Here is a 23,494-nt window from a genome sequence, read left to right as displayed (position 1 = left end):
ATAGCCTGCCATTACACACCCCCTGTTGTTAGTCACTAACAGTCCCCATTAACAACTATTCACCCTCCCAGCCTGCTCGTTAGCAACCCCTTTGTCTGTCCAACTGTCTTTCTCTCTCTTTGGGCTCTATCCTATCGTTTACTCCCTATCCCACCCACTTCCCTATTTTCTGCATATAAACTGACGTTTTCCCAGCCACCATCAGTTCTGAGGAAGGGTCACCGGATCCGAAACGTTAACTCTGTTTTCTCCTTCACAGATGCTGCCAGACCTGCTGAGCTTTTCCAGCAACTTTGTTTTTGTTCCTGATTTACAGCATCCGCAGTTCTTTTGGTTTTTGTATTGGTAATGTGGCCTAACCAATACAGCTGCTCAACCTGAACTAGTGCTTTGATGCTGGTCTGTAGGCCTAAGAGAGAACACTGATATTGGAGCACCTATCCTGCCAGAGCACTTCTGTAGGTGTCACTGTTGATATTTGTACAGGTGTTTGAGATGTCTGTGTATTTGCATACAGGAGAGCTGCAGGTGACATTGCAGCCCTGTAAACCCCAAGTTTGAAGTCTTTGTCATCAAACATGCTTTTCCTCGGTTGGTAGAATGCTGAGCTGACGCACTGGAAGTTTTGTTGAGTTTCATTGTTGATGTCTGCTTTGCTGAAAGAAAGCCTGGTATATGAGAATTGATCCACGGTGTCCTATGGATCGCTATGGATCATGACAGTTAGGGACCGTGTTATGCGACAGAAAAAGGCAAGTTTTGTCTTCTGTGTTTTTAGCCGAAGGCCCTTTCCGCTTGTGTCTCCATGAGTGAGGGGAAGATGATTTGGAACTCAGGTTCTGAGTTTGCACAAATTCAAGTGTCATGTTGTACGCAAGAATTGAGTGTACAGTAGTCATATTTCCTGAAGGTGCAAAGGTAAGTGGGAAAAGTATGTTGTGAAACAGGCAGCGTGTACATGTCAGAATGCAGATCCGAGCGGACAAGAATTTCGCAGTGGGAAAATGTATGGTTATCTGCCTAAGGCAGAATATTTTCAAATCCAGAGAGACCGCAGAATGCTGCAGTTCAGAGGGATTTGGGTGTCCTCAAACACGAAGCACAGAAGTAGTGCAGCTCCTCCTTAGAAATCAACTGGAATGTTGGCCCTTTTTTTTTTCCAAGGGAACTAGAGCATAAATGTAGGGAAGTCCTGCTACTCCATACTGTGCATCAGTGAGACTACACCTAGAATATGGTATGTGTTGTTTGGCCACCTTGTGTAAGGAGAGATGTGCTTGCATTGGAAACAAGTCAGGGAATGTTCACTGGACTAATTTCTGGGAAGAGGTCTCTCTTTTACAAGGAACGTTTGAGCCGGTTAGGTCTATTCCTTTTGGACTGAAAGAGTGTAAAATTCAGAGGTTGCGTAACCAGGTAGATTTTGAGAGAATGTTTCTCCTTGTGGAAGCATTTAGAACTAGGGAGTAAAGTTTCAAAATGTGGAGTTTCCCATTTAAGACTGAGTCTTCTCTCAGATAGTCATTCATCTTTGGAATTCTCTACCCACAGAGCAGTGGAGATTGGATCATGGAGTATATTCAAGGTTGAATTAAGTAGATATTTGACAGTAGAGTTGAGTGAGGTGGGGAGAAGAGAACCCATATCTTACTAAAAGGTAGAACAAGTTTATTGGGCCAAGGAATCTACTTTCCTTGTTTCTGTGTTCTTTCTTGGATAGGGGCATTAGATTTGTAGTTTTCCAGTTCTCCAGGATCTTTCCAGAACCTGGCAAACTTTGGAAGATCATAACCAATATGTCTGCTATTTCTACAGTTAGTTCATTTATCATTGTGGGATGTAATCCTTTGCTTCCAGGCAAATGGTAAACTAGTAAATGGGGTGAAGGGCTAGGGGAAGTCAATACAGTTTCAAAATCAAGTAACGTGATAGAGAGAAAACAAACAGTCAGGAATCCTACTTCGGGCATGGAAGTGAATGGCAAACCTATACATATTTTGATTAAACTGGAAGAGAGAAATAATGAGGTGAATAAAACATCAGTGCTGAGGGTCAGGTTGCAGTGTATGGCCCAACTAAAAATTCTATCTACGAATGCACAGACTGTAAGGAATAAATTAAATGAGCTGCAGGCATAAATTCAAATTGGACATTATGACATTGTAGCCATCAATGTAATGTGGCTACATGCTGGTAGGGATTGGGAACTAAATATGCCCAATTATAAGGTTTATAAAATGGATGGGGAAAATGGCAGAGGAAGTATAGTAGCATTACTCATTAGAAACAAAATTATTTCGATGGTGAGGGAGGATACATTGAGGGGGAAAGTATTCGGTGAAGACCATGTGGGTGGACTGAGGAACAGCAAAAGATCTAAAACCAATATAAAATAAACTAAAAGAATTGCGGATGCTGGAAATCAGAAACAAAAACAGAAATTGTTGGAAGAATCCAACCAGTCTGGCAGCACCTGTCCAGAGAAATCAGTTAAAATTTCAGGTTGTGATCCTTTTTGAAGTTCTGAAGAAGGGTCTCTGGAAGTGAAATGTTAACTCTGATTTCTCTCGACAGATGCTGCCAGATCTGAGGTTTTCCAGAAACTTCTGTTTTTGTATCTAAAACTAATAGGTGTTTTTACAGACTCCTTGTAGCAGCTCTGAAGTGTGAGATTGTGTTAATGCAGAAGTTAGGTGTGTAGCAGAGTAGTATTAATGGGGGATTTTAACTTGAGCATAGATTGGGAGAGGCAGACAAGCACCTTCAAGAAAGTAGTGAATTTCTGGAGTGTGTCTGGGATAGGTTCTTACAGCAATATGTCCTGGTTGCAAGAAAGGGACAAAGAATATTGGATTTCATAATGAGCTGGATTTAATTAGCAATCTAATTATGTTTGAACACTTACTACATAGTGATCAAGACATGATTGAATTCAACATAGCATTTGAAAGCAAGAAGCATGAATCATGAACGCTGACTTTAATGAGACAGACAGTCCACCATAAACTGAGAAGATCTGCTAATGGGGGAAACAACTGAAGAACAGTGGAGGATGTATGAAGAAACACTTAACACAATATAAAACTGGTTTCTACCCGAGAGGGAAACAGTCCACTTCACAGAAAAAAAAGCCATGGACAGCCGAAAAGATGAGGGACAGCATAAAACTAGAAGAAAAGGCTTAGAAAAATTTTTAAAATGCACAGATTCTACTGAATAGGAAAGATACAAAAATCAGCAAATGGCCACAATGCAGCTTAAAAGATCTACTAACAGGGATTATGAAAGTAAACTTGTAAGGGACATCAAGATCAATAAGAAATTTTTTGTTACATAGCAATGTTGGCCTGCTAAAGACTGAAAATAGGGATATTGTCAATGACCACAGGGAAATGGTAGATATGTTGAGTAATTTGCTTCAACATTTACAATAGAAAAGGGAATAGCTTGTTGGAAGTCCTGAGGAAGTTAATAATGGATTCAGGGCAGGCGCTGAATAAAATTAACAACTTCTTCATTACCGATGTTGTACATAATTGAATTAGAGTGACAAATTCCTGGCACCTGGCGCTGTCCATCTGAGGGTGGTAAAGGAAGTAGGGGAGTATATTGTAGATGCCCTAACAGTAATTTTTCAGAGTTCTCTAGATAGAAGAGTCATCCCTTTGGATTGGAAAATTGCATATGTCGCTCAATTTTTTTTTTTAAGAAGGGCAAAAGAAGAAAACCCTGGAATAGCAGCCCAGTTAGCCTAACATCTGTGGCGGGGAAATTGTTGGAGACAATAAATCAAGGACAGGATAACTGAGCACCTTGAAAATTTTCAGTTAATCAGGGAGACATGACAGGTAGGTGATGGCTGATAAACTGCAGTGAATTTTTTGAAGAGGTGACTAAGGTATTGGACAGGGAGATGTCTTTAGATGTTTCTTTACATGGACTTCCAGACAACTTGATAAAGTCCCACATGAGAAACTGTTGACTCCACTAGAAGTTCACAGAACTGAGGGCAGATTACTGACATGGTTGAGAAAATGGTTGAGTGGCAGGGAACAGAAAGTAGGGATTATGGATAGGAACTCAAATTGGCAGGATGTAACCAGTGGTGTCCCACCAGGATCTATATTTCGGGGCCTCAATTATTTACATTATAACGACTTGGAGAGTTAGGCAACGTTGTAGACATTGCAGATGACAGCATAAAATTACAAAAGGAAATTGATAGACTAAATGAATGGGCAAGACTGTGGCAGATGGAGTCGCATGTATGTATATTTGTAGATGGTATGAAGTTAAAACAGTGCATGTCCAAAGAAACTTGGGAGTTCAGGTGCATTGATCTTTAACAAGTGCAGAAAATAATCAAGAAAGCTAGTGGAATGCTAGCCTTTATATCTAGAGGACTGGATTACAAGAATGTAGAAGTTAATGCTGCAGTTATACAAATACCTGGTTAAACCCTACTCAGAGTACTGTGGAGGAATAAATCGGTCTTGGAGGAGTACAAATCAGGTTTACAGGAATGATGCCTGGACTTCAGGGGTTAAATTATGAGGAGAGAGTATACAAGTTAGGTCTGTTTTCTCTAGAGTTTAGAAAGTTAAGAGTGATCTGATGGAAAACCTCAAGATGTTAAAAAGACAGGGTAGATAAACATAAACCATTTCCACTGGTTGGGAATTCTAAAACAAGGGGGCATAGTCTGAAAATTGGGGCCAGATGTTTAGGTGAGGTGTTGGAAAGCACTTCTATACACAACATGTGGAAGATGTTTGGAACTCTCTTCCATTAATGGCAATGGATAAGTTACTAATTTTACATCTGAGATAGATAATTTTTTTGTTAAGCAAAAGTATTAAGGGATATGTGCCAAAGGCAGCTATGTGGAATTAGGTCACACATCGGCCATGATCTCATTGAATAGTGGAACAGACTCGAGGGACTGAATGGCCTACTCCAGTGTCTATGTAATTTGTTAAACTTTAGTCCTTTAAGTTTCAGGGTACCTTTTCTCAAGTGATTTGTTTTAAGTTCCCCTGTACCTGCCCCCAACTTTTTTTTAAAAAAAATTATTATATGGGATGTATTTTCCAGTTGATGAGCTGCGACTAGTGGAGTGCCACAAGGGTTAGTGCTTAGATCTAAATTATTTGCAATCATTGTTCATGACTTGACTGAAGAGACAGATGATATATCTAAGTATGTTGAGAATACAAAGATGATCAGGAAGAAACCAAGCTGTAAAGAGGGCACAAAGAGGCTCTACAGATATAGGCACAGAGGATTCCAAAGATTCACCACTGAATGAAGAAATCCCTCCATTCCAGTGTTAAATGACTTAGCCCTTATTCTGAGACTGTCTCCCAATTCTAGACTCACCAACCAGTGGCTACATCCTAACTAGATCCACTCCGACATGCCCTATAAACATTGTAAGGGCTGGAAGTGCATTCTCCTGCCCTTAATTTGTATGTTTATAATTGTACAGTAACGTCTTCACAAGACTTCAACAGGCTGTCAAACAAGATTTCCTTTTCATGAACCTATGTCAACTAGTGTCTCATTTTCATATTTTTTAATAACAGACCTTAACATTTCCCCACCACTGATATCAGACATCTTGAAGAGTGGGATTACATTTACTAACTCCCAATATAAGAACATAAGAACTAGGAGCAGGAGTAGGCTGTCTGGCCCCTTGAGCCTGCCCCGCCATTTAATAAGATCATGGCTGATCTTTTTGAGACTCAGCTCCACTTACCCGCCCACTCACCATAACCCTTAATTCCTTTACTGTTCAAAAATTTATCGAGCCTTGCCTTAAAAACATTCAGTGAGGTAGCTTCAACCGCTTCACTGGGCAGGGAATTCCACAGATTCACAGCCCTTTGGGTGAAGAAGTTCCTCCTGACCTCAGTCCTACATCTGCTTCCCTTTATTTTGAGGCGATGCCCTCTAGTCCTAGTTTCACCTGCTAGCGGAAACAACCTCCCTGCCTCCACCTTATCTATTCCCTTCATAATCTTATATGTTTCTATAAGATCTCCCCTCATTCTTCTGAATTCCAATGAGTATAATCCCAGTCTACTCAGTCTCTCCTCATAATCCAACCCTCTCAACTCTGGAATCAACCGAGTGAATCTCCTCTGCGCCCCCTCCAGTGCTAGTATATCTCTTCTCAAGTAAGGAGACCAAAACTGCACACAGTACTCCAGGTGTGGCCTCACCAGGACCCTGTACAGCTGCAGCATAGCCTCCCTGTTTTTAAACTCCATCCCTCGAGCAATGGCAGACAAAATTCCATTTGCCTTTTTAATTACCTGCTGCACCTGCAATCCTACTTTTAGCGATTCATGCACAAGGACACCCAAGTCCCTCTGCACAGCAGCGTGCTACAATTTTTTACCGTTTAAAACATAGTCCATTTTGCTGGTATTCCTACCAAAATGGATGACCTCACACTTATCAACATTGTACTCCATCTGCCAGACCTTTGCCCACTCATTTAGACTATCTATATCCCTCTGCAGACTTTCAGTGTCTTCTGCACACTTTGCTCTACCACTCACCTTAGTGTCATCTGCAAATTTTGACACACCACACTTAGTCCCCAACTCCAAATCATCTATGTAAATTGTAAACAATTGCGGTCCCAACACTGATCCCTGAGGCACACCACTAGCCACTGACCGCCAACCAGAAAAACACCCATTTACCCCTACTCTTTGCTTTCTACTGGTCAACCAATCCTCTATCCATGCCAATACATTACCTGTAATACCGTGCAACTTTATCTTATGTAGCAGCCTTTGGTGTGGCACCTTGTCAAGTGCCTTCTGAAAATCCAAATACACCACATCCACAGGTTCCCCATAGCAGAAAACATTTCAGAATCCAAAGAATATTGAAAGATAATCTTCAATGAATCCACTATCTCCTGGGCCACCTCTTTCGACACCATGGAATGTAGTTTGTCTGGTCCAGGATATTTATTATCCTTCAATTCAGTTAATTTTTCTAGTACTACTTTATTAATGTTAATTGCTTTCATTTCCTCATTTTGATGAATCACTTAGTACCGTGCATTTTGGGGGAATTTTCTGTATTTTCCTCCATGAAGACAGAAACAAAGTAATTGTTTAGGTTGTCTGCCATTTCAGTATTTTCTAATTTAAATTTTCCTGTCTCTGCCTGTAATTGACCACATACCAAATATAAAATAGCCTGCTTTCTAACTGGTTCCACAATCTATTGTTTCAAGAAACTATTCTGAATACACTGTATGAACTTATCCTCAAGGCTACCTTTACCAATTTGATTTGTCTATTTTGTGTGAAAGTTAAAGCCATCCACAATTATTTAGTATCTTAGAAGCCTTTTTTCTTTTGATTTTTGCTTTGTCCTACATTTGTGCTAATTCTTAGGGGCCTTAGTACAACACCTAACAGATACTTCCTTTCCTTGTGATCTCATGTCTTCAGCTAAATTGTACATATCAATCTATACTTGTGGCAAATGTCCATGAATTGAAACCCTTCCATCTCTTACCATTGTTTCAAACAGGGACTTGATCTTTTCATCTGTTTGTCTCAATGAGAATTTGCATGTGGCTCAGTTAGCAATCCACAGTTTATTACTTGCTGAGGTTGATTTTGTATCCCGTTTCTCAAACATTCCAAGCAGCTTCACTAATTCAGCTGCAAATTGATTCCTAGCTGTACCTACCTTGTTGGCTGCTTTGTGGACCAGACAACATGATTCTTCCTCCAATTCCACTCTTCTCCAACTGTGACATACAACTATTTGAACTCAAGTTCAATGACTTTCAGAACTGCAAGGACCTGCAAAATGATGCTGGGTTTGTGTTTTTATGCTGTTGACAAAGGGGAAAGAGGAATGAATGGAATCAATGGACAGTGTTCATGCTCTGAAGTTGTAGAACTCCTGAAGACTTTAAAATGCCAAGTGGAAAATTAGCTGGTTGCATTGAGCTTTGATGGAACTCTGCATTAGGGCTAGGACAGAAGTATCGGTATGGGAGCAAGATGGTTTATTGAAATGGTAGGCTGCTCCCAAGCTAATTTTTCTGCTGCAGACCTTTTGCAAGGTTCTAGTGAAGCTCAACATGAACTGGAAGAATAGCGCCTCATTGGCTGCTATGACATTTTACAGCTTTCAGGACTTGACATTGAGTTCAACAACTTCAGAGCATGAACCATGTTCATCTGTTCCATTTGCTCCTCTTTCCTCTTTCCTCTTTCTAGAATCCTTTCTCACTGGGATATATTTTTGCTGTGAGCCATGAATGATTTTCTTAATTTTTCCTCAACCATCTTTTGCTGTCTAGTCCTTTGAGTCCACTTCAGCTAGCACTACCCCCTTACCTTTGTGATTGCCCTTTAGCTAGTTCAGTTTGTACCTACCGCAACAACTCAAAACATTTCACTCGTGAAGTAGACAATGAAATGCAATTCTTACATAGGTGACAGTAGAGGGGAGTAACTAACACAGCAATGTTGGATATCAGCATTTAAATGAGATGTGTTCCCTGAGTCTGCTGCTTTATTTGTGCATAAATAACAGCCGTCATAATTAGCCTCACTGTTACCTCGAGTCGAACATGGAACAGGAAAAACCTACTTTTTATAGGAAATAGTAATTTGCTAGTACAGAACTTGAGTACCAATAAAAGAAGAGTGATTTTGTTGGAACTTTTTCTCTTGCACTCATCAGAATCATTGGTTTACTATGCAAGCTTGATAGGTGATTCAAAGCCATGCTGTGGATAATAGCTATCCTGATTAGATTTCTCGCCATATATTTTGCATAGTCACAAATGGGCAGAATGCAATCATTCTGGCCATTGGCCTTGAGAGACCCCAGTCCACCTCCGGTTACCCGAGAACAGAAATGATATCTCAAGCAGTTGAAGCTAATTGTTTCATACTGCTACAGTACAGTAGCAACATGAATGGTGCTCGCCACGAACAGTATGCTCCTATTAAAACTGAGTACACAGTCTACCTGTCACGCGCATAAATAATGTGGCATATGAGTTTCATTGCTGGTATGATGTTTAGTGTGTAGGTTGTATGGCCCAAATGCATGTGGATTGGATGAAACAGAATATGCTTTTGACTGTGTATGCCATGCAAAGTACTGACCATGCTCAGTCGGCTAGTGTATGCAGAGCTCACTGCATGGTGTCCAACATTTCATCTGATTTTGCAATTGGACAACATTTGTTCAATAATACTGAATGTTTGAAGAATTACGCTGGTGACCAGTTTAAGGTCGTCATTTGTGTCCGCTTGTGCATTCTGGAAGCTACATATAGAACATAGAACAGTACAGCACAGTACAGGCCCTTCGGCCCACGATGTTGGGCTGAACTTTTACCCTAATCCTAAGGTCTATCTAACCCTCCACCCCTACCTGATACTATCATCCATAGGCCTATCTAATAGTCGCTTAAATACCCCTAATGAGGCCAACTCCACTACCTTCTCTGGCGATGCATTCCACGTCCTGACCACTCTCTGAGTAAAGAACCTATCTCTGACGTCATACCTCCACTATGCCCCCTCGTAGTAGCTACCTCCACCCTACGAAAAAGTCTCTGGCTGCCCACTCTATCTGTACCTCTCATCATTTTGTACACCTCTATCAAGTCACCCCTCATCCTTCGTCGTTCTAAAGAGAAAAGCCCTAGCTCTCTCCACCTTTCCTCATAAGACCTTCCCTCCATTCCAGGCAACATTCTGGTAAATCTCCTCTGCACCTTTTCCAACACCTCCACATATTTCCTGTAATGAGGTGACCAGAACTGGACACAATACTCCAGATGTGGCTGATCCAGGGTTTTGTATAGCTGGAGCATAACTTCACGGCTCTTGAACTCAATCCTTCTATTAATGAAAGCTAACACCATACGCCTTCTTAACAACTCTATCCACCTGGGTGGCAGCTTTCAGGGAACTGTGAACACGAACCCCAAGATCCCTGTGCTCCTCTGCACTGCCAAGAATCTTTCCATTAACCCTGTATTCTGCTTTCAAGTTTGTCCTACCAAAATGAATCACCTCACACTTTTCAGGGTTAACCTCCATCTGCCACTTCTCAGCCCAGCTCTACATCCTATCAATGTTCCTTTGTAACCTAGAACAGCCCTCCGCGCAGTCCACAACGCGACCCACCTTCGTATCGTCCGCGAACTTGCTAATCCACCCTTCCACTCCTTCATCCAAATCATTCACAAAAATCACGAATAGAAGAGGACCCAGAACAGATCCTTGTAGTACACCACTCGTAACTGAGCGCCATGTTGAATATTTTCCGTCCACTACCACTCTTTGTCTTCTAAGGGTCAGCCAATTCTGAATCCAATCTGCCACATTTCCCCCTATCCCATGCCTCCTTACTTTCTGCAAGAGCCTACCACGGGGAACCTTATCAAACGCCTTACTTAAATCCATGTATACCACATCCACTGCTCTACCTTCATCCACGTGTTTGGTCACCTCTTCAAAGAATTCAGTAAGGTTTGTGAGGCATGATCTACCCCTCACAAATCTATGCTGATTGTCACGAATCAAACTGTGCCTTTCCAAGTGATCATAAATCCTATCTCTCAGAGCCCTTTCCAACAATTTGCCCACCACTGACAAAAGACTAACTGGCCTGTAATTTCCAGGGTTATCCCTATTCCCTTTTTTGAACAAAGGAATGACATTTGCCTCTCTCCAATCTTCCGGCACTATATCCGTGGACAGTGAGGACGAAAAGATCATTGCCAAAGGCCCTGCGATCTCTTCCCTCGCTTCCCATAGAATCCTTGGATAAATCCCATCAGGCCCGGGGGACTTATCTATCTTCAACTTCCTCAAAATTGCTAGTACATCTTCCTTACTAACATTGACCTCCTCTAGCCGACCAGCCTGTTTCACACTGTCCTCCTCTACAACTAGGTCCCTCTGAGTTGTGAATACCGAAGAAAAGTATTCATTAAGGACCTCTCCTATCTCTTTAGGCTCCGTGCACAAATTCCATTTACAGTCCTTGATCGGCCCAACCCTTTCTGTGGTCATTCTCTTATTCCTCACGTACGTGTAAAAAGGCTTGGAGTTTTCCTTGATCCTATCTGCCAAGGTTTCCTCATGCCCCCTTATAGCTCTCCTAAGCTCTTTCTTCAGCTCCTTCCTGGATAACTTGTATCCCTCTAGAGCCTTTTCCGTTCCTTGTTTCGTAAACCTTGTATAAGCATTCTTCTTCCTCTTAACCAGTCGTTCGACCTCTCTTGAGAACCAAGGCTGCCTCACTTGACTGCATCTTCCCTGCCTGCTAGGGGTAAACATATCGAGCACACAGAGTATGCATTCCTTAAACAATCTCCACATTTCAATAGTGCTCTTCCCTGACAGCATCTGTTCCCAATTTATGTTACCCAGTTCTTGCCTAACAGAATTGTAATTGCCCTTCCCCCAATTATAAACCTTACCCTGCTGTATGTACCTATCCTTTTCCATGACTATTGTAAAAGTAACAAAGTTATGATCGCTACCGCCAAAATGCTGTCCTACCAACAGGTCTAACACTTGGCCCGGCGGCTGAATGTCCTTAACTGCTGAAGTGTTTCCCGACTGGGAGGGAACATGCCTGTCAGGTGATTGTTGCATGGTGCCCATTCATCTGCTGTCTTAGGCTCTGCATGGTCTCGCCAATATACAATGCCTCGAGGCCCTCTTGCCTGCAGCCTATGAGGTAGACAACATTGGCTGAGTCACATGAGTATCTGCCGTGTCCGTGGTGGGTGGTGTTCCCACGTGTGATCTTAGTATCCTTGTTGATGATCCTGCCTGCTTTGCAGAGGTTGCCCGAGCAGGATTGTGTGGTGTTGTAGTTGATGTTGTCCTAGTATTCCTCAGCAGCAAGATTTTCAATGAATGCATCAAGAATCTGTTGAAGGAACCAAAGAGGGACACAGAAGTGTTTATTTCATTAAATGGCTCATTTCTTTGGGAGATATTAATTTTCTGTGTCAGCAGCTGAAAGCAAATGTTGGGAAATTCAGCAATTCCACACACTTTCAACATCTGAATTAAAACCAAAGTAACACAGGCTGAATATGTGGCATTTCAAGTGTGTGGCAGGACTATTAAAGCAGAAAGTCCTTCCCAAAATTTGAATTAATGCAATATGAAACCATAGTCACAGAGGACCAAAGGGCTGCACTCTAATAAGAGACAACTGGTGGTTTCACCTGAGGGTCACTTTGTCTCAGGGCAAGCAACAAGGTCGAGAAGGTGGGATCATCATGCCGACCTCAGCTGGTACAGGAATTGAACCAGTGCTGTTGGTCTTGCTGTACATTGCAAATTAGCCAACTGAGCTAACTGATCCCCTTAATGCAATGAGAACTCTACTTAATCCATTTCCTATGCTTTATTTTTACTGCAGACAAGTCTTGTTAGGGTGCTGTGTGAGTTTTGCAATATCTTTTATGGGTAGCTTGGATATGTGAAAGTTATTTCAGTGCTTATTTCTACTTGCAAGTAGAAAGAGTTAATTGCAATTGTTAAATCTTGGAAGTCCTTCAGTCTCTTTTGGATCAAAAAAGGTAGTTGAAAGAAAGGTCTAGCTTTCCTGCTCCTCTGATGCTGCTTGGCCTGCTGTGTTCATCCAGCTCTACACCTTGTCTCAGATTCTCCAGCATCTGCAGTTCCTACTATCTCTGAAACAGTTGAAAGAAGATTTGATTTTATCCGTTTAAATAATAGAGGTTGAAGAATTCAGTTGCAATATGTATTGCCAATACAGCAACTAGACCTAGTGAAAAGGGCATTTGGGACTCCAAGTTAATGTGTTAGGGCAAATGCTTGGTAGATGCAGTACAATGTGGCTAAATGTGAAGTTCTACAATTTGGTGTGAAAAACATAAAGGTGAAGTAATAAATGGTCATATTGAGAAATGTGAATGTGCAAAGTGATCTGGTACAAAAACAAAGTTGCTGGAAAAGCTCAGCAGGTCTGGCAGCATCTGTGGAGGAGAAAACAGAGTTAACATTTCAGGTCCAGTGACCCTTCCTCAGAAAGTGATCTGGTGTCTTTGACACTAGTCAGTGAAAGTAGACAGGCAGGTGCAGCAAGCAATTAGGAAGACAAGTTGTATGTTGGCCTTCTTTGCAAGAGGCATTGAGTTCAGAAGTAGGGATTTCTTATTGCAGTCACATAGGGCCTTGGTAAGACCACACCCGGAGTATTGCACGCAGTTTTGTTTTCCTTACCTAAGAAAGGCTTAATTTGGTAGGAGTGTAGTGGAAGTTCACTCAGCTAATAGCAGGAGTGACAGGATTAGCGTATGAGATTGGTTTGATTGGGCCTGTATTCTCTAGAGTTTACAAAGAGAAAGAGGGTGTTGGTGGACTTGGTGAATCAAGTGCCAGCAGGAGAAAACGTAGAGCATGCTGATCATTGTATCATTAAGTTTAGGTTGCCGCAGGCAAAGGACAAGGAGCAATCCAGAGCAAAAACGTTAATTGGAGGAGGACTAATTTTTGTTAAGAATGGATCTGACTCACATAAAGTGGAATCGGAGATTGGTGAACAAAATTGTAACTAAACAATTCCCTGCCTTTAAAGAGGGTTTTAGTTTGGGTACAGTCAGGATACATGACTGTAGGGGATAAAAGGTAGGACAAACCTATCCAGAGGTGCCTGGATGTTGAAAGAAGTAGACAGCAAGATGAAGCAGAAAATGTGTGGGTACGACGCATCTCAAATAGACAATCAAAGTGAAAATCATGCTCAAAGAGATAGTATGAAAGGCACAGATGTGTGCCCACTAACGCAAAAGGAATTCTGGAAGTCTGCTTTTTTTTTGTGAACCTGTTCAGAGATTTTGTGACATTCCTCTCGAGCAGGTGGAACTTGAACCTGGCCCTTTGACTTGGATGTAGAGTAACTACCATTGTGCTACATGAGCCCTTCCATAAATCTGCCTTAAGCTTATAAATAGGAAAGGTTGATGAAAGGGGTGGACTGATTCTGGACCTAAAAAGAGATTTATATCTGAAGGCTGGTGGAATGGCTGAGGTAGTAAATAAATACATCTGCTTTTGCTTCCCTTGGCAACTTGCAATTGAAGTTAGTGTTCTTAGAGGTGTCACTGTACTAGTTGGGATGCATATGTTGCAACATAACTGGTTGGAATATGTAAGTGAAACCCTCGTTGAAACAAAGATTGGAACTATAAGCCTGATGTCAGCAGGTCAAATCAGTTCAATCTCAGTAGTGAAAAATGCATTTAAAAGTGACAATTTAGAAGAAACTTCATGGTCCCTTGCTCAAGTATGGCTTAATTAAGGAAGGCCAACACAGATTGGGAAGGCAGCTTATGTTTAACTACATGCTGGAGTCTTTTTTTAATGAGATAACTGGGAGGGTTAGTGTGGTTGATGTGTTTTCTTTAATTCATTCAGATAGTGTAGACTTCACTGGCTGGGCCAGTATTTTGTTGCCTATGTCCTTCAAGGTAATGCTGACCTTGCATGCTATTGTGCAAAAAGGTGATGGTGAGCTACCTTCTTGAACTGTTATATTCTAATTTGATATAGGTATACTCAAGGGTTTAGAATGAGTGGCAATGTTTTTGAAACTTCTGTTCCTATGTTTCATGGTTTTGTAACTTCCCAATTCTCTACATATTCATTTCCTTCCAGAATGTTCAGTGGGTTCTCTACTAGATATTTGAGTGGAGGCTTGACCAGCTTCCATTAATCACTAACCTTGAACATTTCCCTCCGTGAAGAATTTATTCTTTAACTTATCTCACTTCCTCCAAAAAGTGTTGCTCCTGTTACTACCATGAGAGCTTGCTGTGCTGACCTTTTTATTGGATATGTTCAATATTTCAGTTCTTCTTCTACTCTGGTTTGCCCTCGCTCTTCTGATACATTGTGTTGATGTTCCTGCTCTTGCCCTGAATTGCAAAACTTCTTCAACAATTTTCCACCCTTCTTTTATGGCCCATCTCTGATTCTTCCCTTCCCTTGCTTGACTTCTGTCTCTATTTCTGGAGTAATGCTATCGTCGTATCTGTTAGGTATCTACTTGGTCGCAGTGACATTACCATTCTTCTTGCATTCTGCACCCTGTACCCTGTAAGAATTCTATTCCATTGTTCTGATGATGTAGTCTTCCACATTGTTCTGAAAGATGACTTCCACCCCCTCCAACAAAATTTCCCCCTTCCTGATCCCCTCCCCCTTGTTCATTCCCATAAGCTATCATTGAGTTGCTAGGTTCCTCACCTTCTATTCCAGTCGCCTTTATTCAGTAGATTACTAACCACAATTTCTGGCATATTCAGTGTGATACCACCACCAAATATGTCTTCTCTTCCCCTTGCTTTTCACCATGTCAATGAACTGTTTGCTGCGGGACACCTGATCTCCTCAATCACTTCAGCTCTCCAACTCTCTTCCATGCAACAATAGGAGACACAATACCTGTACTTTTATCACCACCTTCTGATGCCAGGCCCCATGCATTCCTTACAGGTGAACCACAGTTTTTCATGTACTACTTTAAATTTAATCTAAAATATTCATGGCTCACAACTTATCATCTATATGTTGGGGAAACCAAACGGATTGTTTAACTGACTAAGTGATGAAAGCTATCATCAACAGTACTATCAAGCAGCACTTGCTTAGCAGTAACCTGTTCATGTCATACCCAGTTTGGCTTCTGGCAGGACCACTCAGCTCCTGACGTCTTTACAGGTTTGTTTCAAGCGTGGTCAAAGGAGCTGAAATCAGAGCCACATTTGACCGAGTGTGGCATCGAGGAGCCCTAACGAAACTGGAGTCCAGGGGAATCGGAGGGAAAACTCTGCTGGTTGGAGTTATGCTTGGCTAAAAGGAAGGTGGTTGTTTTGGACATCAGTCATCTCAGTTCCAGTCCTCTGTCAATATTTTTCAATCAACATGTTCAGTCATGTTATGACGCACATTTCCTTCCTAGTTCAGAGATAGGGGCACTACCACTGAAATGGAAGAGCCAAGGTTCCTCGGTAGTGTTCTAGGCCCAACCATCTTGAGCTGCTTCATCAATGACCTTCCCTCCATCATAAGGTCAGAAGTTGGGACATTCACTGATGATTGCGTAATGTTTAGTACCATTTGCGATGACTCCAATATTGAAGTAGTCCGTGCCCAAATGCAGCAAGACCTGGACAGTATCCAGGCTTGGGCTGAAAGGTGAAAAGTGACACACGCATCACACAAAAGCCAGGCAATGACCATGTCTAACAGGAGAGAATCTGACCATCATACCTTGATATTCAATGGTGTTATCATCATTGATTCCTCCACTGTCAGCATCCTGGAGGTTATCATTGACTAGAAAGTGAACTGGGCTTGCCATTTCAATACAGTGGCTACAAGAGCAGGTTAGAGGCTAGGAATGCTGCAGTGAGTAATTCACTTCCTGTCCACCATCAAGGCACAAATTGGGAGTGCGATGGAATACTCCTGACTTGCTTGGAACAGTGTCTCTCCAGCACCACTCAAGATGGTAGACACCAACTGGGCAAAGCAGCCACTTGAATGGTGCCACATCCACTCCCTCTACCATCACCGATGCTCGGTAGCAGCAGTGTGTACTATCTACAAGATGCACTAAAGAAATTCGCATTGGTTCCTTCGACTAAACCTTCCAAACCAATGATAATTCCATCAAGAAGGACAAGGGCAACGGGTACACGGGAACACCACTACTTGCAGTTTCCCTCCAAGTCACTTACCATTCTGATTTGGCAATGTATCACCATTCCTTCAATGTTATTGGGTCAAAATCCTGAAATTCCCTCCTTCATGGTGTTATGGTTGTACCCTCAACACATGGACTGCAGCAGTTCAAAAAGGCAGCTCAGCACCTTCTCAGGGGCATCTAGGGATGGCAAATAAATGCTGGCCAGCAATGCCTGCATCCATTGAATTTAAATAACTGCTTTGTGGAACACTCTATGGCATAATCTTGTAATTCATGTGGTTTATCATTTTAATTGTCCACCTGGCTGTTAGGCTGATATTTCTGTCCTGTGCTTTCTGATGAGGCTCAATATAAATGAGGCACAGCGCCTAGTCTTCACTCATGACGGTCTTGATGGCGTGTATACACCAGAATCAGCTTCATCCAACTTAAGGCCACTTTTGGTGAATTGGTTCTTTTCAAATAAGTATAGCAATGACTGTAAATTTATTTTCTTCATCTCGGCTCCAGGATAAGTCTTTACATTTACTACTTTCCACCTTCTTTTCTAATCAAATCATCTGAGATCAGTTTTCATAGTGCAACAGGTTGAACCATTTCACACCCTTTGGAAGGAAAGATCAAAGTCTTATTGCTGTGAAGCCCAGAAACAGACAGTCTCCCTTCGTTGCTGTGGAGGTCGCCATGCAAAAAATCAGAAGTGTTTCCTGTGGTATGCTTGTGTATGTGGTGTGGAGGCTGTGCTTTCTTCTCAGCCCCAAATCTGACCTATATCCCATTTGGACAACATTGCTGCAATCAGACTCTGCAAATGACAGATCCCATCGCACAGAAAACCTAAGTTGGACTTTATTGCTCTCCCATCTAATCTGATTCCACCCAATGCCTTACTGTTTTGTTCTTGAATGCTGTCTGTCTCTCCCAATTATTTGGGTACCTTGCTTTCCCTCTTACATGTTTAATTCTTTGTGCTAAGTCCTTGTCATGTTAGTATAAATCCTCCCCAATTGTATGAGCAAGTTATCAACAAATTACATCTGAAAGAGTCAGAATCAATCAACCTGTCTACGCAGGTTGCATTTCCTGCAGCATTGATTTTATTATCCCAGGAATTGAAAGCCCTCCATCTGCACTACCCCTCTCACCATGCATCATCTTCTCTCTTTTCCAATTTTATACCCACAAGCAAGGTGGGTAGCCCTTGAAATGAACCAGAGGTTGTTATTTTCAGGAGAAACTCAGCGGGTATGACAGCAACTGTTGAGAAAGGAAAAAACAGTTAACAGCTTGAGTCCAGAGCCTCTTCAGAGCTTTGGTTTCTGTTTTTCTTTTTCCATTTGATGTGTTCAGACCTGCTGAGTTTCTCCAGCATTTTCTGTTCTATTTTAGACTTCCTGCATCTGTACTATTTTGCTTTGATTAGTTTTAAGATCCTGATTGCTAGATTCTTTAGCTCCCTAAAATCTACCTGTAGGATCTCATTGCTTTTTGTACCTGCATCATTGGTAGCAATGCGAGTCATGTCTGCTGATTACTCGGTCTTTCTACTCTGCATCCCAAAATGTCCATTTGACACCAGTAGGGCAATATGCCATTGTGAATTCATGTCTGCAGCCATAGAAAGGCTTAGCCATTCCACCAACTATGGAATTCCCTACCATTCTCTCCCCAGATTTCCTCCTTCCCTCCATACGTCTCAATCAACTATGGTACTGCAGACTTGAGGATTTGACTGCACTTTGGAGAGGAACCATCTCTGTCACCAGTATTCTGAAGTATGACCTGCACTCAGATGAATGCCTGATCATCCTTGACTTCTTAATGATCACGCATTTCCACTTCTGCCTGAACATTAAGCTATGAAATGACCATCTCCAGAGACATGCGAGCCATGAAACATTCACCCTTGTGTTAGCACCAACTTCCTTAAAGTTTGATACCTTGAGCTTTAACTGCTCTAGCTGATGGCAATCCCTGTGCACATTGCTTTGAAATTCCCATATGTTTCTGGATGTGAGCTTCACATCACTGAGGTTCCCTCAAATTCCTTTATTTGTTTGGTTAGCCAAACTTAATGAAAATAAATTGGGACTGTACAAGGGCCTAAAAAGTTAGAATAAAAATAACCAGTCAGTCCCCTCCCTTGTGACAATATTTTCACTACCCTTGCCACGTTCTCCATCATTTACAAATGCTGTTCCTACGACTGAACTCCTCCAAACCTCTGGCCAATCTTGTACATTTGAATCCTCTGTAAATGTGAGGTCATTTAGGCCTGTGTCCTATTTTGCAGCAAATGCTGTTCACTCATCCTCCTCCATGCTTCTTGGTCCACATTGAATTCTGGCCGAGCAGTATCTTGACTTTTAAAATTATTGGTTCATCGTGGTCCTGCCTTAAGCTGTTTAGGCTATTTGCTCTGGAATTTCCTCCCTCAATCTCGCTACCTCTCTATATTTGCTTTCCCCTTTATGCTTCAACTTTAAAATACCTGACTATCTAGGCTTTTAGTAATTTGCTTCGATATCTCCTAATGTGGCTCTGTGTCATGTTTTATAGTGCCTCAGAAGTGATTTGGGATATTTTGTTAGAGATGTGATAAAAATACAAGCTGTTCTTGATACAAAATAAGGCATGTACTGGAATGTTGTTTATTTAAAGAATACATGCCCTAACAGTCCTAGAAAGTTTTGGATCTAAGTTGTTTCATAAGTAGGAATAATTTCATTTCTTCTTTTTCCTGCACATCTTTATCATAAAGAATTAAATTTAAATACTAAGAGTTAAGTTGCGTGCATTTAACATATCAGGATTTTTTGTTTTTCTTTTCATTTTACCATCCCTTGCAGAAAATAGTTTGAATTTAATTTGGGAATTTGCACTTGACAATGTGTTTGTTGCTGTACAGATGGTGGTTAAAACTTTCATGGATATGGACCAGGACTCTGAAGATGAAAAGCAACAATATCTTCCATTGGCTTTGCATTTGGCTTCGGAATTCTTTCTCAGGAATCCCAATAAAGATGTTCGTTTGCTTGTGGCATGCTGTCTGGCTGATATCTTCAGAATCTATGCTCCAGAAGCTCCGTATACATCTCATGACAAACTTAAGGTAAATAGTGATTGTTGAAACTGAAAATCTCGTAGACTAAAGTCAGAATTTAGTGTTTATTCGTAGAATGTGTTATTTTCTTTGACAGTTATGTTTGTTTGACAATTTGATTTCTGTGTTCTCCATCACAGAAGTCATTTATTGGGGCTTTCGCTTGTATTTCGAGATTTTAGCTGCCTGAAAGATAAAGGCAGAGTTTGCAGGCTTAATGAGCGAACTGACCGTGGTACTGTGGTATAAAAGGCCGTTCAAGGGGCGTGTGGGAGTTAAGACACCGGTGTCTCCGGTGAGACCAAGAATTCTCAAGGTTGCCTTGCCTGCCAGCTGTTAGATTTACTCCTTGTGGCTACGAGGAGGACTTTGGAGGTGGAGGATCAATTTGTAATCGTCCAGACTGATGCTAATCTGAGAGAGTTTGAGAAGTAAAATGCAGAATCTCACCAGCAATAATCTTGTAATTTTTGGTTGAGCCAAGTGCAAGTTAGCATTGGGATAAGTAATTGACAAAGTTAGAAAAAGAAAATAAATGAGTAGTTGATAAAATGTTGTAACTGCCAGGGGTTTCGTTTCATCTGGCAGTGGCACTAGTACGGGGAAAGAGAAAACTGTTTGATTTGAATGATCTCTATTTAAGCTGGAATGCACCACTGTTCAGGTCATTAGAACACAAAGGCAAGCAGATATGGCTTTAAACTCATGAAGTGGACTTGGAGTGAGAGGATTCAGTAAAAAATAATTTCAAACAGTAAGAGAAATGTCGAGGTTATAGAACAGAGATATAAGTAGAAACAAGCAGGGTGGATCAGGAAGGGACACAGTGTAGTTAAATAGGACAGTGGGAACTCCAATGATGTCGGGGAGAAAATAAAAATAAATTAAAACTAAAGCACAAAATCTGAATGCGTGAAGCGCCTCAGCAAAGGCAATAAATTAATAACGGGTGGAAAAGAATGGGTTTGATTTATTTGTTATTGCAGTGAAACCAAGGTTAAAAACTAAAATTCCAGGCTTTTTGACTTTTAGAAGAAATAGACAAAATGGAAATTGAAAGGGCTGTAATCCTGGTTAGAAAGAACAACAGTGACAAAAAAACCACAGGACTCTGGCACATCATGATTTTCTAAGCTAATCAATTTGGTGGAACTAAAAATAGCAAGGGGTAGAAAACTCATAACGACAGTAATCTATTTGCCTTGAACAATAGTTATGGTATCAATTTATATCTGTTTAGCCCAGTTAAGTTTCTAATCAATAGTAACCCCAGGAAGATGGGGAAATTTAGTGATGGTCATGCTAATGAGTGTTATGGGGAACTGGTTAGATCAGCAATCCATGACACTCGTGCAGCAGGACGCTTCTAAGCTTTCATCAGTCCTAGACGGAACATTATCGCGTTATTGTTTCAAATAGCCATTGCTTCACTATCTGGAATGTTCTGGATGATAATGAATATCACAATCATCAGCAAAACTCAGCACCTCTGACCATATAAGAGAGGGAAATTCACTGACTAAGCAGTTGAAGAAAGCTGTGTCTGAGACAAAACCTTGATGAAACGCCTATAGTGATGTTCTGTAGTTGAGATGATTCCTTTGAGCTATAACCCACCAATCAATCCTGGTTCAGTGACGAGTGCAGGAGGGCGTGCCAGGAGCAACACCAGGTGTACCTAAAAATTAGGTGTTAACCTGTGAAGCTACTAAACAGGACTATGTGTGTGCCAAGCAGCATAAGCAGCAAGTGATATACAGAGTTAAGCAGTCCCACAACCAACAGATCAGATCTAAGCTCTGGAGTCTTGCCACATCCAGTCGTTAATGGTGGTGGATAATTGAAACAGCCTACTGGAGAAGGGGGCTCAACAAATATCCCCCTCCTCACTGATGGAAGAGGCCAGCACATCAGTGCAAAAGTTGAGGGAGAAGCATTCACAGCAATCTTCTGCCAGAAGTGCTGAATGGAAGATCCTTCTCGGTCTCCTCCAGTGGTCTCCAGCATCACCAATGCCAGTCTTCAGCCAATTTGATTCACTGTACGTGACATCAATAAACTGTTGGCCACTGCAGAGACAATGGGCTATGACAACATTTCAGCAATAGTACTGAAGACTTGTGCTTCAAAACTTGGCACTCCCCTAAGCCAACCTTTACAGTACAGCTGTGACGCTGGCATCTACCCGACAATGTCGCAAATTCCTCAGGTATGTCCTGTGCACAAAAAACAGGACAAATCTAACCTAGCCACTTACCACCCCATGGGTCTACTGTCAATTTTCAGTGAAGTGATGGAAGGTGTCATCAACAGTGCTATCAAACCAGCACCTGCTTAACAGCAACCTGCTCACTGACATCCAGTTTGGGTTCTGCAGGGTCTTTCAGCCCCTGGCCAAATTATTACGTCCTTGGTTCAAGCCTGGACAAGAGAGCTGAATTCCAGAGGTGAGGTAAAAGTAACAGCCATTGACACCTCTGTAGATGACAATGGAACCTGGGCTTCCTATTTCAGAGGCAGGGACACTACCACTGTGGTACAAGAGCCAAAGTTCCTCAGGGTAATGTCCAAGGCTGAAACATCGTCAGTTGCTTCTTCAATGACCATCCCTCCATCAAAAGATCAGAAGTGGGGACATTTGCTGATAGCACAATGTTTAACACCATTTATGACTCTTCACATACTGAAGCAATCCATATTCAAATGCAACAAGATCTGGAATATATCCAGACTTGGGCTGACAAGTGACAAGAAACGTTTGTGCTACCTGTGCTAGGCAATGACCATCCCCAGTAAGAGACAATCTAACCATAACCCATTGATAGTCAGTGGTGTCACCATAACTGAATCCCCCACTGTTAACGTACTTGGGGTTATCATTGACCAGAAACTCAACTGGACCCGCCATATAAAAACAGTGGCTACAAGAGAAGGTCAGAGGCTAGGAATTTTGCAGTGGGTAACTCACCACCTGATTCCCTAAAGCCCATCCACCATGTATGAGGCAAAAGTCAGGAGTGTGATAGAATACTTCCCACTTACCTGGATGGTGCAGCTCCAACAACACTCGAAGCTTGACACTATCCAGGACAAAGCAGTCTGTTTGATTGGCACCACACAGACAAGCATCCACTCTCCCCTGCACCCCCTCCAACCTAAGCTTAGTATCATGAATGTGTGCTATCAACAAGATGCACTGCAGAAATCCACCAAAAACCCTTAGACAGCAGCTTCCAAACCCACAACCACTTCCATCTAGAAGGACAAGGTCAGCAGATACTTGGGAACACCACCATTTGCAAATATATCACCCTTTACTGTTCTGGGTCAAAATCCTGGAATTCCCTCCCTCATGGCATTGTGGCTCTGTCCACACCATATGGAGTGTGGCAGCTCACCCCTATTTTCTCAAGGGCAATTTAGGACATTCAATAAATGCTGGCCATCAACGTCCATGTCTTATAAGTGAATAAATTAAAAAAAAGGGTTGTTGGATGGGGTAAGGCAGATTTTATTAAAGTACAGCAGGATCTGGCTAAAGTAGACTGGGAGCAGCCACTTGAGGGTAAAACTGCAGCAGAACAGTGAGAGGCATTCAGAAAGGTACTGTAGAGAGTC

The 23,494-nt window shown here is 41.8% G+C and overlaps 1 protein-coding gene across 1 annotated transcript in view; it reads left to right on the top strand.

The window, feature by feature from the left end:
- LOC109932995 (sister chromatid cohesion protein PDS5 homolog A-like) overlaps nucleotides 1–23,494 on the top strand; it is a 160,982-nt gene that overhangs the window by 5,941 nt on the left and 131,547 nt on the right. Inside the window, exon 3 of the mRNA XM_048600833.1 lies at nucleotides 19,682–19,885. Within this exon, the coding sequence (XP_048456790.1) occupies nucleotides 19,682–19,885 (204 nt within the window). The remainder of the gene's footprint in view (nucleotides 1–19,681; nucleotides 19,886–23,494) is intronic.

This window comes from Rhincodon typus, chromosome 1 (genome assembly GCF_021869965.1).
Source record: "Rhincodon typus isolate 14 chromosome 1, sRhiTyp1.1, whole genome shotgun sequence".
Lineage (NCBI taxonomy): Eukaryota > Metazoa > Chordata > Chondrichthyes > Orectolobiformes > Rhincodontidae > Rhincodon > Rhincodon typus.
This window is presented reverse-complemented; position numbering and strand designations above follow the sequence as displayed.